The 19,219-nt window shown below is 34.9% G+C and overlaps 1 protein-coding gene across 1 annotated transcript in view; it reads right to left on the bottom strand.

Annotated features, from left to right (window-relative positions):
• LOC125676436 (uncharacterized) overlaps positions 1 to 19,219 on the bottom strand; it is an 83,525-nt gene that overhangs the window by 56,926 nt on the left and 7,380 nt on the right. The window contains exons 6-8 of the mRNA XM_056160932.1: positions 14,757 to 14,836; positions 1,327 to 1,462; positions 1,142 to 1,217 (exon numbers count right to left, since the gene is read on the bottom strand). Of these exons, the coding sequence (XP_056016907.1) occupies positions 1,142 to 1,217; positions 1,327 to 1,462; positions 14,757 to 14,836 (292 nt within the window). The remainder of the gene's footprint in view (positions 1 to 1,141; positions 1,218 to 1,326; positions 1,463 to 14,756; positions 14,837 to 19,219) is intronic.

Raw genomic sequence — 19,219 nt, forward strand, 5'->3', positions numbered from 1 at the left:
AAAACAACGAAAAATCCCTGATGTCTGTTGCTTGATTGCATGTTGTTTAACGTCCAATTCAAGAATTTTTCACTCATAATGACATCACACCAGCTGTAGCTGAAGTGTTAGAAATTATTTACCTATGCATGGCGCTCAAAACTGTAGCAGTGGGAGTTCTTTATCGTGGCCACGCCTACCATAACACTAGATCTACGTTTATAAGGTTGAATCCGAAAGACTCGTAACAATTACTTCTAGGGGGCAGTCTGTAGATAAATGTCGAAGGTTTGACGCGACCTTGTGACCTCTCGATTGTGAATAACGCTACATGTACAATGTATGTAAAGTACGATGCATATTGTTTTTAAAATGGTCTGAACGATTATCATAGGTCTAAATATGTAAACTTACACATAGAGAAGTGCTGCTGATATAAGTGTAACGAGCTTGCATGTGGTGTAAGGAAAAGATTCCGCGTATTTATACAATTCAATCAATCAATCATATACAATCCAATCAATAAATATACCACTCGGTTGAAAGTGAGTAGATTATACATTTCGTCATTTCATCTCTACCATGAACGATATTATTTCATGCTACTGGCCAAGAACAGAATATTGTAGTAACCACTAAATCGAAGCTCAGATAAATATTTTCTAACAGAATATTGTAGTAGCCACTAAATCGAAGCTCAGATAAATATTTTCTAACAGAATATTGTAGTACCCACTAAATCGAAGCTCAGATAAATATTGTCTAACAGTATATTGTAGTACCCACTAAATCGAAGCTCAGATAAATATTGTCTTTTGTTTGTTGTCTCTCTGTGTAACCTTATAATGTACTATACAAAATGGTAAAATAATTTTTGTAAATAAAATTTACTTTACACATAGACCATAAATATATATTATCAATGTCAAAATTCACCACATTTTATCTTGTCTTTACTTGGAGAAGGGAGCGGGATCATGGTGTTTACAGTCGTTTACAAACATTTTGTTTTGTAAAAAGTGGTAATCCTTATATAAACACTGCATTATGGAACGAGGTGAGTGCAGTTACTACAGTAAATACATATATAGTTTCCACGAATATAAGAATTATCCAGATCGGGATACGTTCCCGACCTGCAATATGCTGAATGTCAACTTACGTTTACACACTGAAATTCCTGGAGGCTAAGATCTTGGCGGCCCCAGTTAATCATACCGACATAGGACCAACAACCACTGAAATGATTTACTTATATTTATGGTTCTATTCCAGTAACCACAATATAAAAGAGCGTAAAACAAATATACAAGCACGTACATGAAATAACACTACAGAATTACTTACGAAGCAGACAGGAAGTTGACGTAATTACTGTGGCTTAAGGTATTCGCCAGGGAGGATCCTAAGGGTGTGAAGCGAACACAGGTTAGATTACTCATCATACTGATCGCAGAGTCTATCACTGCAGTCGTGGAGGATGCTATATTAAAGATAAAATATGTAAACGACATCAGTAGGTGTGAGAACGTAAATTAAGGTAGGTTCATCCTTTTAAAAATCTGTATTTGTCAAATATGTTTCACATTTCAATACCTTAAACAACTCTTGAGCTAACGAAAATGCTTATACTTGACTTACATTATCACGCTTATATTCCTGTAATGCACCCAAAAATGAAACATCCAAGATTTCACATAAAGAGATGATCTTACAATATATTAAGATATTTGCTGAAGCGCGTCATATTAGGTTATGAAGCCAACAAATACAAATAAATCCAACATATATTCACTAGCTCCGAGCATTTTAAATGATATAAATCGCGGTAGCTCAGTGGTAGAGCGTTCGTTTCATGAATGGGGGATCATGAGCTGGAGTCTAGCATAGGTCTATAGTGATACTTTACCTACAGCTGGTGACTTTTTGATATGAGTGAAAAATTCTTGACTAGACGTAAAACAAACAAACAAACGAAAACATAGATAATCTTTTTAAGCTGCCCCGGTCTTTTGGATTGTGGAAAGAAGTATGAATAGTCTTTAATATCACCTTTGAAGTCGTTTTGATAAAGATACCGACACGTTTTGGTAATCGTTTGAATTACACCCCCTGCACGTAGTATCAATACAAGGGGCGAAAGTCGCCATATTAGAAAAAATACTACCCCCACTCAGTTCAACACCCGTTTTTGTACTCTTAACTCAGAATTTAATGGATCATCGTGGTACGATTCGCTGCAGCGATGATTTTCCTAACTGATGATGTATTTGTCGCCGGTCGACATACGTTCTATCTGGAGAAAAACCCCGCATCCAATCTCATCGATTTTGAGAGCCATCCTAATTGAAGGATGATGGTTTGCGTTTATAAATCGTGAAATCGTTTGAACAAAGGAAAATGCACGAGGCTGTCCAAGCGGTAAATATTTATAGGTTATAGACTTTGTATGGGAAAATATGACGACCGAGTTTTTTGGCGCGTAGACGGACCGAGCTTGCGAGGTCCGTCCGCGACAAAAAACGAGGTCGTCATATTTCCCATACAAAGTCTATAACCTTTTTATTATATACTTTCAATTTCATTTAGAAACTAACAATAATTTTATTTTTAACAATAACTTTATCGGTTTAACTGAGTAAAAGATGAAAAACACGAAAAATTTGAAGATTAACGGCGTAGAAATTTGATTGTGACGTAATGTTTGCGGGCCGGAATGTTTCGTGTGATATATGCCCGCAAACTTTTAAAGAAAAAAGAAGAGATGAAATTGAAAGTATATAATAAGATAGGGAGATATGATGTTTGAGAGGGAGATATGAAGTTTTGTTATCCCTGGCATGTGACCGTCTAGACCATTCAGATTACTCGTTGCATAGAATTCTCATACTGAGGTATAATAATGACATAAAGTACACTTTATAGCACCACACGGCTCGCATAAATTTTCTTTTCTAAAAAATAGATTATTGTGTTTCTTATGTACCACAATGTCTTTTAAATTTTTGTCTCTTTTAAAAGCCACTATGGGCATAACACTAAAAACGTTTTTGAGGCGGTCAGAATTTTCAAGAATTTTTTGACGGTTTTTTAAAAATCTTATGAATATTGGGAAGCCCTTTAGAATAGTCTACCACAACGGGAACACGGTTACCCTGCTTCGTCTTTTTTCTGTAGTTCAGGAGATTTGATCGGTCGAGTTTATCTACTTTCTTAAGTTCATTTTCTACATCATTTTCCAAATAACCGCGTTTTCTTAAATTTTTCTTTATTTCCTTCCTCTGAATTTGAAATTTGAATTTTAAATACATATATAAGCTATGTAGTCGTGCGTTACGTTGCTATGAGATATAAACACGACTGAAGAAGACCGGTAACACGGTCGAAATATTTCTACAAAGTGTTTAGAGTTTTTTCTCTATGTTTATATATATATATATATATATATATATATATATATATATATATATATATATATAAAGATATATAGATAAATAGATATAATGAAAATATTCCAAGAACGATGGTGAGCTTATACTTATATCAATGAATTATTGCTAAACTACCACGAAATATGGAAAAGACTCTCTCCTCTCTTTCCTACGTGAAAGATGAAGATAGCGAACAGTGATCAATCTCATAACTCCTATAAGCAATACAAAGTAGAGAGTTGGGCAAACACGGACCCCTGGACACACCAGAGGTGGGATCAGGTGTCTAGGAGGAGTAAGCATTCCCTGTCGACCGGTGACACCCGCCGTGAGCCAGGTAAACGAAGTTATCCGCATTCAAAATCAGTGTGCCAAGAACGGCCTAACAATCGGTATGAAACAAGTGTGTATCTGTCTCTTGCTCACTCGTGCTTACTCATTGATTCCTAAAGACGCCTTTTTACGCATTTTAGACAGAATGTCACATGAACTGGTATTGTGAAGTAACGAGTCAGTATAGAGAAGTATTTTCATTTATTTGAAGACTACAACCGATTCTACATGCGTTTTTTAAATTCTTTATTTTTCTATAAAACATTGATCAAACATCGTAAATACGATAGAATATCTGTTTATATATCTATTTGGCAAACGTCAAATTGAATACGGTTCTAGATTTGCATATTCTTAAAAAATCCTATAGAAGCGGCACTTGACTTCTGAATTTTTGTAGGAGGAAAAAGGCAGAGGATAATACCTACAAGGCCGTACATACGATAGTTCCTGACGTAGGACAAAATACATATTCAAGCATTGATTGTCGTAGTGCAAATTGAGAGATGTCATGACGTCATGTTCAGACGTAATGCTTCGGGTTAAGGAATTCACATGAATAGGAAAATACAAAGCATACAATGTACAGTAATTTCTGTAACAATATAAACATCTGTGTATAAATCGTGCCTTGATGCACCATATTTATAGGCGTTAAATAATTAAGGGGTGACCTAGGTAAATTTCACGTAGTACGTCAACCGCTTGCGTACGTTTTGTAAAAGTAGGTCATATTACAATTAAATACAAGGGGCCTCCGTGGCCGAGTGGTTAGAGCATCGCGCTCAAAATCCCGCTCACGCCGGTAAGTGAGAAAGTTTCCCAGTTTACTTTCGGAAGGTCGGTGGTCTCTTCCCAAGCACATTGTATCTGGTTTCTCTCTTCTACCAATAAAAATTGGGCGCCACCAGATAACACTCATACACTCAATCGATATGTACAATTTCCTGGACATTGTCATGCATATGTCAAAAGACAGTCACTTATTCTGTGATGATCGAAGAGAGATAAATAAATGTATTTTCAAAGATTTAGTATTTTTGTTTATTATTCCTGTAATTAGCTACATATTTTGTCTTGCACATGTAAGTATATCCACATGTAGATGTATAGTTAAATACATTATCAGGTTTTATTTTCCTCAACTGGAAACACTCCAACCTGTACATTATATGAGCCGTTCCTAGCAAAGAGGGCCCTTAAGTAACAGTGCTAAAGTGTTAACTATAGAAAACGCCCCTCAAAATATTAGAGTAATGTTGATTGTCGTTAAAAAATATTACTGTCAATCAAAGTTGACACCCAACTCGAGATTGGTAATCATGACCTTTGCTAGGAACGGCTCATATAGTATGGAGATTTATTTACGCACAATGTAGGACAAAGATTCTACTGTAGTATCTCCCCTGACTGAAGGCATTGCTGCAGCCCGTGAGTCAGAATATGTATGTATACAAATAGAATTCATCATTCAATTTTGTAGAATTTATCGGTATAAAGTGAGTTGAATATTACACGGCGCATGGATTTGCCACAAACGTTATTTAACTCTGAGTTTAACCTTGGGGTTTCCTCAATAGCTGAAATTACTATAGGAATTTGGCCCCGCCCATACTTTTACAGATCTGGAAATATATGGACGATATTACGTACAGTTAAATAATTTAGGCTATGATTGTATATTATCATGTACTTTTAAATTTCGTATGGCGATAACCGTAGCCCATATCATCGATATTTTAAAAAAAAGCTACAATTTCACTAGAAACCTCTCCATTATGGAAACCTGTTTGAACTCGATAACCTACCCGGAGTGGCTCGCTTTATAGAAAAGACTATACTACGTGATTCGGATGTTGTGTCCGCTGTTTTAGGAACATAAACACGTTTTCAACGTCATGTATTCGATACATACGGTATACATGTATAGAACATAGAACATATTTTATTTTTCCAATCAAGGGCCCTCAAGGGGCAGCATGAAAATATATACAAATACTGTACACATACATATACTAGCTGCAATAATGTAGCCCTATCCAATTTTTTTTTTAATTCTGACGTTTTCGGGATAGGGCTACAATTCCATAGGATCTCCGTAATGGTGCAAAATAATTTTATGAATAACCGATAATAAACTCTGTGTATTAGTCCCAAATGTTGTTTACACCAAAAGGAGTACCAACTTTGTGCTCGGGCATGTCTAATAAAGGTGTTTTTCATTAAATATAATGTACAGCATGCAAAATTCTTCGTCTGCTCCGCCATGCTTGTTATCGCGAGATCTCGTAGGTGGATCTCATGAAAAACCTAAACATTGACAATCAGCGCGAAAATGTAGTTACTCGAGCCACTTCGACAAAGACAGGAAAATCATATTGTTGCAGAAAGAATTTACACTCTGCTGTTCGGTTTTAACTTGATATTAAATTCAAACTTTTTCAATACCGACGAAATAGCTTTCGCCTCCATACTTGTCCATTGATGTAAATACTACCTTATATGGCATATGCAAATGACTTGACAATCGGAAGTTGAAACTTCAGTACATCAAACATGGCGCACAAATATGAATCGAGAAATTGGAATTTATCGAAATTGTTGAAAACGGTAGAATAGAGCCTCACAAATCTTAAGATGCAGGTTGTAAATTTGTATATTGACTAAGAAACATAGAATATCATTTTATTTACGTAAAGAAAGTCAGGAAATGTTTAGAATGAGCGCAAATGTTGAGGGAGTGAATCACTCCCGCATTTGCACCATTACGGAGATCCTAAGGAGTTGTAGCCCTCTCCCTTAAAAAAAAAAAAAAAAAAATAAAAAAAATCAGAGAGGGCTACATTATTGCAGCTAATACATATACAAGTAAAGAAAGAAGTGATTACATAACACATAGTTTCATGCAAATACAGTTCTATAGCACCACAAACAGATTTTCTTTGTTTACATTACATGTAAAGTGGAATGCACTAGTATGATTTTACTTTCTTTATCAAAATTTTACACATTATATAGGTAGATCTTTTGGTTTATTATTCTACCTGTAATATAATTAACCGAAACATAAAGACTTACGCGTATACTACGTATACATGTACATGTATTGTCATAGCATGTACTTTTTAAATATAAAAATAAATAATCAAGGTATTTTCATAAAAAAATAATTATACGAGCTCAGATATTTATAATATATTTTGCTTTCGATCAAGAACCTGAGAAAAGGAGGGGAAGCGTCTTTATTATTATTTTTTTTTTCTTATTATCATTTTTTTTGGTGAGCACTTATGACGTATGTTTAGTGCATCACAATATAATGTAGAGTTTGAATGAAACGTATATTGGCGGTTAACAGTTCTAATATAATTACCGTATTTAGTTGAAAATAACTATTTAAATGACAATGGGATTTGTACTGATTTCTAATTTCATTTTTTTTCCGCGACGGATACCGTCGGATCACCGATTGTGATTTTGATGACGTGTTTAGGTACATGCATTAGCAATATCATCACCTTTCACCACCACTAATAAATAACATGCATTATAAACATCGATCACATATGCAGCATATATGTATTCAGAGAAAACCATGCATAGCTTCCATTTAATAATAAAAAATATATATCAAGATTCTAACAATTAAATAATGTCACGTGATTTGTAAACGGGGAAAGTGAATGTTGTCCTTTGTGTTAATGAAGGAGTACTATATGGCGAAAACTGCTTGTTATGGGGTTTAAAAATCAATTGGTATTTTCGATATTCATCGCGATGAAAAACAAAGGGAACTATTAAAACTATTTAGAAACCACTGTATGTGGATTCTATGTATAAAATTTTAACTTTTGTACAGTAGCATTGCTTTGATTAACCACTGAAAAGGGGAACAACACTAATTGCTGTTTCACCTGATCCTTTGTTCTATTGACTAAAAGACATCGTATTAATTGCACATTGCTAGAACAATGAAAGGTGAAGACAACTAACAGTGATCGATCTGATAACTACTCTTAGTAATACAAAATAGAGAGTTGGACGAATACGGACCCCTGAACACACCAGACGTGGGATCAGATGCCTAGGAGGAGAAAGCATTCCCTGTTGACTGGCCACACCCGCCGCAAGCCCCACATCTTGATCAGGTAAACGGAGTTAACCGTAGTTAAAATCAGAGTGTCAAGAACGCCCTAACAAGCGGTATGAAACACGTCAGACGATGTGATGCAATATTACGACAGACAAGCTTGGGTTTATTTATATTTAAGTACACTAGCATGAAAAGTACATCAACATGCTATATACTTACAGAAATTCATTTTAAATTATCGTGTTGATGAATTTTTATTTCATTTCATTACATCTTTTATACGAAATAAACATACGACATGCTTCTTTCTGAGAAAATTTAGAGGATGCGCCGTGCATTTTTCCCAAGTAAATCAAATAAATCTTTTGTGGCGAATCCATGCGCCGTGTAATATTCAACTCATGAAAGTGCAAATGGTAATAAGTTGAATCATGTAAATTTTAACATGAAACAAGAAATTTTATTTTTATAGATATATTGGGGGTCATTTTATGTAACCATTTCACATCATCCTCTCTAAACGGCTATCCAAATAAACATTGTTTCCTCCCGTGAACCTGTCTATCCGTGTGAGCTGAGGTGAGACTGATGACTTAGGTACACTTGTACCCTGTTAGTTCGTTGTTTATTATTTACCGATCGCGAGTACACGACTATCGCTCGACTAAAGCCTCCGAGTATTCGACAAAGCTCTCCGAGTAGAATTGACTTCCTTACTTTATACCGATAAATTCTACAAAATTGAATGATGAATTCTATTTGTATACATACATATTCTGACTCACGGGCTGCAGCAATGCCTTCAGTCAGGGGAGATACTACAGTAGAATCTTTGTCCTACATTGTACATAAATGTCCAATTATATAATGTACAGGTTGGAGTGTTTCCAGTTGACGAAAATAAAACCTGATAATGTATATTTACATCTACATGTGGATATACTTACATGTGCGAGACAAAATATCTTTGAAAATACGTTTATTTATCTCTCTTCGATCATCACAGAATAAGTGACTGTCTTTTGACATGCGCATGACATTGTACATATCGATTGAGTGTATTTATTTGTAATCTGGCCTACTTTTACAAAACTTACGCAAACGGTTGACGTACTACGTGAAATTTTCGTAGGTCACCCCTAATTATATCATGATGTACATGTAATTAGCTGTTGATGTCATATACCAAATACCAAGATATCAACACAGTCATTTTCTTATTAGCAACTATAACTATGGTGCGTCAAAGCACGATTTATACACAGATGTTTCTATTGTCACAGACACTACCGTACAGTGTATGCTTTGTATTTACCTATTCATGTGAATTCTTTAACCCGAAGCATTACGTCTGAAATCATAGGAACATGACTTATCAAAATTGATACAATCAATGCCAGAATGGGTTTTGTCCTGCTCATTGACCAGGAATTTTCAATTGTACGGCTTTGTGGATATTATCCCCCCTTTTCCTACTGCAAAAATTCAGTAGTTAAAATGCCGCTTCAAAAGGATTACCATCAAGTTTAGAATAGATTTAGTATCAATAGACCATGCCCAAAATTGATTGGCTCTCATGATCCTTGTGACAAACATGATTGTACCGCAAGCGTTCTGTATATCTTTAGCAGCATCGGGTTTGTCTCTTGATCAGCACTACGGTAAATTAATAAACCACAACCTTCAGTTATTTTCCAAAACAAACTTTCTCAACGTATTAAATTAGAATTTGAATTTGTGTGTCTCTCTAAAGAAATATGTAGATATATTTCTATGCAGATTTGTTTTTGTTTTATTACCTTTGCTGAAATTACAGGTATTTGACAAAAAGAGGACATAATATATGTAGTATAGATATTTCTTCGCTGGGTTTCAAATAGGAATCAACGAGTAAGTATGCATAGTAAAGAAACTTGTCGAGTATACTCAATCGGCTTATATATATATATATATATATATATATATATATATATATATATATATATAAGCCGATTGAGTATACTCGACAAGTTTCTTTACTTCTTCAGCAGTATATAATATACATTTTAATGTACTTGCTCTGTTTTCAAAATATAGAGATAATCTCAGGGTAACAGTACCCAATGTTTTCTTGTAACAAGTGGGCCGAGCTTGACTGATGTTGTTTTTGCTTATGAAAATGTGGTGAATTTCATCTTCAGATCCTGCAATTATTTTCTACTGTTGTCATTTTCATTAGACCTGCTGCAAGTAATGGATGTTTGCATTATGTCAACTGATCATTCACTGCTTTGGGTGAAAATGAGAAGTCTTGGAGACGTTTCACTTTTACCTCCTCATGTTATGCGAGGCAGGATAATGGCCATCCAGAGCTTTCTGAGCATCATAGAAAGATGAAGATAACGAACAGTGATCAATCTTAACTCTTATAAAAAATACAAAAATGCAGAGTAAGGCAAATATGGACCCCTGGATACACCAGAGGTGGAATCAGGTGTCTAGAAGGAGCGGTCACATCTGCCGTGAGCCCCAGACCAGGCAAACGGGGCAGTCTGTAGTAAAATTCAGTATCATACATGCAGGTTGCATCTACAAGGTTTTTTTTTTTTTTTTTTTTTTTTTTTTTTTTTTTTTTACAATGTCCTTATATGTATAAGATTTTTGTCTTGGGAATATCTTTTTCAGCAAAGGTAGACTGACATCGATCCCAAATGAGGCAAACCTTTTATATACACCGGAGTCGCTTGCTTTTTAACCCAAGTTTCCGCAAATTAATGTTACGTTTCTGCAAAAAAAAAATGTTGCAATTCCGCAATTTGTTTACTATTCCGCAAAAAAAATATGACATTACGATTCCGCAAATATCTTACCTGGATTACAGGTATGCAAAGTATTCTTACCGGGTTACATGTTAAAAAAAATACCATAGTATATCTATGGCATACGACAATACAACATACAGAACTGCATACAAATACTAGCATTCATTCTTAATTCTAAGCAATAGAACTACATAAAGTGTTCTAAACTGTATATGTATAAATTTGAACATCTGATCTGTTCGGGCACCAAATTTGTACCCGACAGCCCTTAAACATGAATTCGGGGAAACTTCGTCTTTCATGTTTCGCATATTCTGTAGAAGAAAATTCAAGTTTTTCGTCACTTTTGCGTACTGTTGCTGGTGCTGTCAGAAACATTGATGTAAGTTGTTGTTTGGAGTTGTTGCAATGCGTCCGTAAATCCGGGTCCTCAGTACCCCTTGCTTGTCGGAAAAGGCAACTAAATGGGGCGGTCCTTCGGGTGAGACCGTAAAAACCGAGTTCCCTTGTCTCAGCAGGTGTGGCATGAGAAAGATCCCTCCCTGCTCAAAGGCATAGACATAGGCCTAAATATGCAGCCCTTCACCGACAATGGTGACGTCTCCATATGAGTGAAAAATTCTCGAGAGGGACGTTAAACAATATACATATAAAATGAATCAATCCGTGAATACAAATACATTTGGGGTGGGGAATAGAATAAAGAATTGAAATGGGTATGAGAAGGCTCTAGCCCATTGTAGTGCGCTTTCCCCAACATCTGGAATATTTGCCCAAAGTGGTGGAAACCGCAAATACATGAGATCTTACAATCAAATGAGTTGAACTTACCGTCACGGGTTATTGCGGAAACGTAATGCTTGGGTACAATAATAGCTGTACAGTGTATATTTATTTGCGGTAAAGAAACACTTTGCGGAAAAGTAAAAATAACATTTTTCAAAATTTGCAGAAAAGTAATCAAAGCAGGTGTAGAATTATTAAAATTCAAGCTCAATAATAAAAAAATATCTAGTTCGATTAAACGCAAATGCTTTGGTGAAAATTGTTGAAAAAAAATATTTTATCTTTTTCATTGTTGTTTTCGGGGGTGGGGGTGGTGGAAACTTCTTATTCATTGGATAGGCTCATAAACTTTTTTTTCGTAAGGTGGCAGCCAGAATAAAGTAATACAATTTGAAAGGGGTTAAATTATAATTAAAGTTTTTCTGGGTATATCTATTTTATTTTATTCATTTGTAAACAGCATACTGTCATAATCGGGGGAGGGTGTCAGAATATGACAAAGCCGGGAAAAAGGGTGATACCCACAGGCTCTTGCTTAATATTTTTCAAAATAAGTTATATTGGTTTTAAAATACATATGCATTAGTATGAATAATATGAAACGGTAGATTCTGAGGATTTCCCGTTGTCTGTAATTTCTGCTTCTCTTGTTCATGACAAGCCTTTTGATTTTACAAAATACTGACCTCATAACATTATTGCATACAATATTTTCTGTTTTCCGTTCCGCGTTTTAGCAATCTCACTTTAAAACGGGCCCTGTATCATGGTAGGTGTTGGCACGATAAAGACCCCCGACTGCTATGCCCTGTGCGCTCTTCATACATATGTAGGTTAGAACTGTGATGTTTCTACATGAGACGTTCGTAAAACAACATAAAAACATTGATAGATGTGTCAATAAATTTCACAACCATGCATGTATATTGAGTACATGTTCTAGAAAAAGCGACTGAAGTTCCACGTCCTTGACTTGTTTATATGACGGTTAAGAAATAGATATTTCTGATTATTTAAGTTGACATATGTGTAGACTTAGGTGACACAAGTGTAGGCTTATTTCTTCTATGTGTAAATAATGTTCAACACGACTGCAACGAAACCATACGAATAGTTGATTAAGTATAGCAATTTTTTAAAAGACATATACATTTTGTATTTCCTATTGCAAAAATTTAATATAAAAATTCTCCGTTTTATTTTAAAATTCTTTTGTCAAAGTTGCAATTGACCAATATGAATTCATTTCAAGGTTTTAGTCATCAAATTTTATGTTTCATATTTAAATATTCTGATGTGATATGAAAGTTTCCTTCCACTCGTGCGCATGCGTTCCTTTGTCATTTGGCTTTCACCTCGAAGTTCCGAATGGGTATGCAAAGACAAAAAACTTGAAATCTGAACGAACAGTGAGCGAACGCTGAACGATTTAGTAAACGGTGAACGCAAGCAGGTTTTCAATGGTGAATGCAAAACTGTAAACGAAGAGCACACGCTGAACGAACGACAAGCGAACGGAAAAATGGGAAAGTATTTTCGGAGACTGTAGTAAACGTATATTAGCAAACATAATGCCATGCATACCCAGCAAAACTAACCTTAATATCACACTATTAGTTTAGAATTTTCGTACATGTACATATTGGTTTGTTCCCTGATTATTCCAGATTCTGAATATCTCACATTTAATGTATTTCATACATTCTATAGAAATTTTTGGTAGTACGTTTGAAGAGTTAAAAATGAAATAAAGATGATAGCGATGTTCAAAATGTTACTCCGAAATGTCACACATTTTTTTTGTGTTTTATTCGGAAAATTGCGGACAAAGGAATAAGATATAAGATTGAGAATGTACGAGAAATGCAAAATATATCCAGATTAATCGTTTTTAAGCAGTACAAAGCGGTAGGAAGATGACAATCACATGATTTTAGGTTAGGGTGTTCAATATGAAAAATAGCTGTCTTATATAGATCGACGTGTCACACTTAGGTCAGATAAATTTCTATTTCCTTAGGGGCGCACCTCACAAGGAAATGAAAATGTTCTATTGATGAAGATCCTGATGGATGCCAAACAATTCACTGTTCACATTATTCCTAAGTCAGAATTGCGCCCAGCACATAAATTTATACATGTAAATGTAATGATATAAATTCATACATGTAAATGTAATGATATAAATGTATACATCATGTAAATGTAATGATATAAATGTATACATGTAAATGTAATGATATAAATGTATACATCATGTAAATGTAATGATATAAATGTATACATCATGTAAATGTAATGATATAAATGTATACATCATGTAAATGTAATGATATAAATGTATACATGTAAATGTAATGATATATACATGTAAATGTAATGATATAATTGCCAAACATTTGTATTTCTTGCTGAATTAATTTTCTAGATATGTTCAAATTTAGTTTACAACACTGACATTGTTTTGCTTTTATGGCGCTAGTCCCAAACGGTTTGATCATGAAAGGTGAAGATAACGAACAGTGATCAATCTCATAACTCCTATAAAGGTTAAGATAACGAACAGTGATCAATCTCATAACATGAAAGGTAAAGATAACGAACAGTGATCAACTCCTATAAAGGTAAAGATATCGAACAGTGATCAATCTCATAACTCCTATAAAGGTGAAGATAACGAACAGTGATCAATCTCATAACTCCTATAAAGGTGAAGATAACGAACAGTGATTAATCTCATAACTCCTATAAAGGTGAAGATAACGAACAGTGATTAATCTCATAACTCCTATAAAGGTGAAGATAACGAACAGTGATTAATCTCATAACTCCTATAAAGGTGAAAATAACGAACAGTGATTAATCTCATAACTCCTATAAAGGTGAAGATAACGAACAGTGATTAATCTCATAACTCCTATAAAGGTGAAGATAACGAACAGTGATCAATCTCATAACTCCTATAAAGGTGAAGATAACGAACAGTGATCAATCTCATAACATCTATAAAGGTGAAGATAATGAACAGTGATCAATCTATTGTAATGAATATCCGTATCAGTGATCAATCTCATAACATCTATTGTAATGAATACCCGTATCCTCCAGAAAAATCGCCTTTTTAAGACTGAAAAGTAAATCCTATTCATTGTTGAATATTTATTTCAGACTATGTATTTTTAGAGACTACTTGAAGCTGCAGGTACCTGAAGCTGAAGGTTTAGAAGTAAACATGATGAACATTTCATGAAATATTGCAATGTTCGAATGAAGATACATACATTTGTATGTGTAAAACTTGGATTACATTGTAGAGTTGGCAGTTATATTAACCTAAATTTGTTGACTTCGTGTATGGGACTATTCCTTGTGGCCAAAGCGACTGATCTCCCGTGACAAAGTTACGCTTCTTTCTTCTCTTTTTATTTTCATCTGCCTGCAATTAAAAAAATACGTTGTACTTAATTCTAATAAAATATATTTTATGGGCAAAGTCAAAGTGGAATACAAAGAAACACGTGATTTTATTTTTAAGTCAACATCATTAGGTACTCAAGGTTTGTGTAACACGAATTGATTTGATCGAATTCCTTGTGATATAAGTAATAAAGAAATAATCAATAACGTTCCAACGTGAAAAATAAAAACATCCCAATTTCAAAGTTCTTCAACTCTTTACCCTAAAACTCTGTCATATTCACGCTATAAGTACTAGTATTATGTAATTAGTCAGGTAAAACACTGTCTGCAGCTGTCATACCCACGCTATAAGTACTAGTATTATGTAATTACTCAGGTAAAACACTGTCTGAAGATGTCATACCCACGCTATAAGTACTATTATTATGTAATTAGCCAGGTAAAACACATACCCACGCTATTAGAACTAGTATTATGTAATTAGTCAGGTAAAACATTGTCTGAAGCTGTCATACCCACGCTATAAGAACTAGTGTTATGTAATTAGTCAGGTAAAACATTGTCTGCAGCTGTCATACCCACGCTATAAGTACTAGTATTATGTAATTACTCAGGTAAAACACTGTCTGCAGCTGTCATACCCACGCTATAAGTACTAGTATTATGTAATTAGTCAGGTAAAACACTGTCTGCAGCTGTCATACCCACGCTATAAGTACTAGTATTATGTAATTACTCAGGTAAAACACTGTCTGAAGATGTCATACCCACGCTATAAGTACTAGTATTATGTAATTAGCCAGGTAAAACACATACCCACGCTATTAGAACTAGTATTATGTAATTAGTCAGGTAAAACATTGTCTGAAGCTGTCATACCCACGCTATAAGAACTAGTGTTAAGTAATTAGTCAGGTAAAACATTGTCTGAAGATGTCATACCCACGCTATAAGTACTAGTATTATGTAATTACTCAGGTAAAACACTGTCTGAAGATGTCATACCCACGCTATAAGTACTAGTATTATGTAAGTAGCCAAGTAAAACACATACCCACGCTATAAGGACTAGTATTATGTAATTAGTCAGGTAAAACAATGTCTGAAGCTGTCATACCCACGCTATAAGTACTAGTATTATGTAATTACTCAGGTAAAACACTTATTCACGCTACAAGTACTAGTATTATGTAATTAGGCAGGTAAAACACTTATCCACGCTATAAGTACTAGTATTATGTAATTAGTCAGGTAAAACATTGTCTGAAGCTGTCATATCCACGCTATAAGTACTAGTATTATGTAATTAGTCAGGTAAAACATTGTTTGAAGCTGTCATACCCACGCTATAAGTATTAGTATTACATGTATGTAATTACAGCCACGTTCTTGTTATGAATATTCTTTAAAACTGGTTGTTTAAATTCGAACCTTTGTAGGCATAACGAAGCATACGGAAACACGAATATTAAATAAATTCAGTGTTCTCTTTGATCTTTCTTGAAATTAACCCTGATACAAATTAGATCGTGATTTTTACCTAGTTTCCTTAAAGGCAATTCACAGTCATATTTGTTTGTTTGTTTGCTTGTTTTTGCTGTTTTCCGCCACACTCAACACTCAACAATTTTTCAGTTATCTGGTGGCGCCCAGTCTTTATTTAATAAGATGGAGACGCAGTCTGGTCAATTTTGGGACTGTGACTCACATACATGTATAGCCGGGAGAACAAAATTTCTGTGCGGGCAACATTAAAATTTATACGGTGTGGAAAAAACAAAATGCATGATGTTCAACTCTAACTTGAGCATGTCAAGCGCAACACAGTAAATATCTTCATGATCAATATGTATCTGGGTTTTTTTTTCTGATTCACTTTTCAGTATGAACAGATTTTGTACACAGACGCAGTAAAAATGTTCTACTAAGCCCCTATCTTTGCTCCTCACGAAAATATTAAAAACTGAAACTTCAAACGTACTGTGCGAATACATATGCCAGAAGTGATGTAAATCAAATGTGGATTCTAAAACATTCTTAAGAACTTTTAGTAATTTGAAATCGGAAAACTTTTCTCAAATAAACAACATCAATACGTATGACTTTTCAACACTTTACACGACCTTTCCTCAGTCATGATAAATTAAAAACTAGACTTTTTGACACCACAGACAGTTGCTTCTTCAACAAAAATGGAAAACGGAAATATTCTTATCTAGTGATCAGTCATCCAAACAAATTGCTTTGTTAAACACCACTCTGATTCCAAGCACAAGTACTCTGAAGTTGAAATAAAAAATATGCTAGAGTTTCTCATTCACAATATCTTCATAGTCTTTGATGATCAGGTCTTCCAACAGTGTTGAAATTCCCATGGACACGAATTGTGCTCCTTTGTTAGCTGACCTGTTTTTATATTCTTATGAAGCATAATTTATTCAAAAACTTCTACGTGAGAAGAAAAAATCTCTTGCTGTGGCCTTCATTTCTGCATTTAGATAGATCGACGACGTATTATCTATCAACAATAATAATCTCCATTCATATGTCAATTCGATATATCCATGTGAACTCGAAATTAAGGACACCACAGAGTCGTCCACTCCTGCTTCATACTTAGATATCTTATTGGAGATAGATATCAACGGCAAACTAACAACTCAACTTTTTGACAAACGGGATGATTTCAGCTTCTCGATCGTCAATTTCCCATATTTAGAGCAATATTACATTATCCCCTGCATATGGTGTTTATATCTCTCAACTGATTCCATACCCAAGAACTTGTTCTGCGTATGGTCAGTTTTTAAATCGAGACAAGCTACTGACAAACAAGTTGATGTTACAGGGGTGAAGTCAGCATTTCGCAAATTCTATGATCGCTATAACGATCTAGTTTGCCAATACAATCTATTCTTGAGTCAAATGCTGTCTGACGTGTTTCATACCAATTGTTAAGCCGTTCTTGACACACTGATTTTGAATACGGATAACTTTGTTTATCTGATCAAGATATAGGGATCACGGCGAGTGTGACCGGTCGACAGGGAATGCTTACTCCTCCTAGGTACCTGATCCTACCTCTGGTATATCCAGGGGTTCGTGTTTGCCCAACTCTGTATTTTGTATTGCTTATAGGAGTTATGAGATTGATCACTGTTAGTTATTTTCACCTTCTACAGAATTGTTATTCTGGTTAGAAAATCTAAGAAAACTTAACCCCAAGCGTATTCTTCTGGAGTCTCTTTCTCATGTTCTAGTGTATTCTGATGCAAGTGAAGTTGTTACTGCTGATACGGTAGAATTGAATGAAATTGTTTTTCACAGGAGATGGACGAAGGGTGAAGTAGTAAAGCAATTCAGTTAGCGTTATAATTGCTTCATAGGTAAGAATGTTTCGTGGTATACAAAATAATCAGGATTGCGCTGTGTAGAAAGGTAGTACTATGCCACATTTACAATCGCTAGCATTTGCTATATATTTTAAATGTGCCGAGTGTTCGATCTCTCTTAGATTTATCTGGATTCCTAAAAATCAAAATACCAAAGCAGATTATAGCTCTAACATTGTTAATTATGAAGATTGGCAAACTACTTATGGGTTTTTTCAGTTTATCGATTCCCACTGTGTACCTCATACCATTGACAGATTTGCTTATATTTACCCTGATTTAATTTTTTGTTTTGGTTTCCAGAAATTAAAGTCGTTGATGCTTTTTCTCAAAACTGCCAATATGAGAACAATTGGTTGGTTCGTCCTATAGGTTGGATATACAGGACTACAAAATACCTGGTAATATGCAAGACATCCGGTACCTTGATTGTTCTCAAGTGGTCTTCCTTTGGAGGAGACCGCAAAAACCAAGGCCCCGTGTCACAGCAGGTGTGACACGATAAAGATCCCTCCCTACTCAATGGCTATACATGTAAGTACCGAGCATAGGCCTAAATTTTGCAGCCCTTCACTGACAATGGTAACGTCTGCATATGAGTGAAAATTTCTCGGGAGGAACGTTATACAATGTGCAATCAATCAAGTGGCCCTTAAGTCCTTTCTGAACTATGTTATTTTGGCAAAGACAAAGAGTATGTTGTGGTGCTTTGGAATTTGTGCCAAATCAAGATATTTTCGAACATGGTCGTAATTCAAAATCCTCATTTGGTTCATAGTAGTCTTGGGTATTAGCAGTGAGATTAGGCTAGGTCCGTCGCCTATTGGAGTTTAGATTTGTTGTGGATGAGACTGCTATTCATTTGTAGTGATCAAGATTTGGATTCTTTTATTTCACACAAGGCTTATGAATTAGGCACGGTCGTGTGTATCCATTTTGACAAGGTCTATGTAGTAGGCACGGTCATGTGTATTTTTGGCAAGG

Source organism: Ostrea edulis, chromosome 3, assembly GCF_947568905.1.
Source record: "Ostrea edulis chromosome 3, xbOstEdul1.1, whole genome shotgun sequence".
NCBI lineage: Eukaryota > Metazoa > Mollusca > Bivalvia > Ostreida > Ostreidae > Ostrea > Ostrea edulis.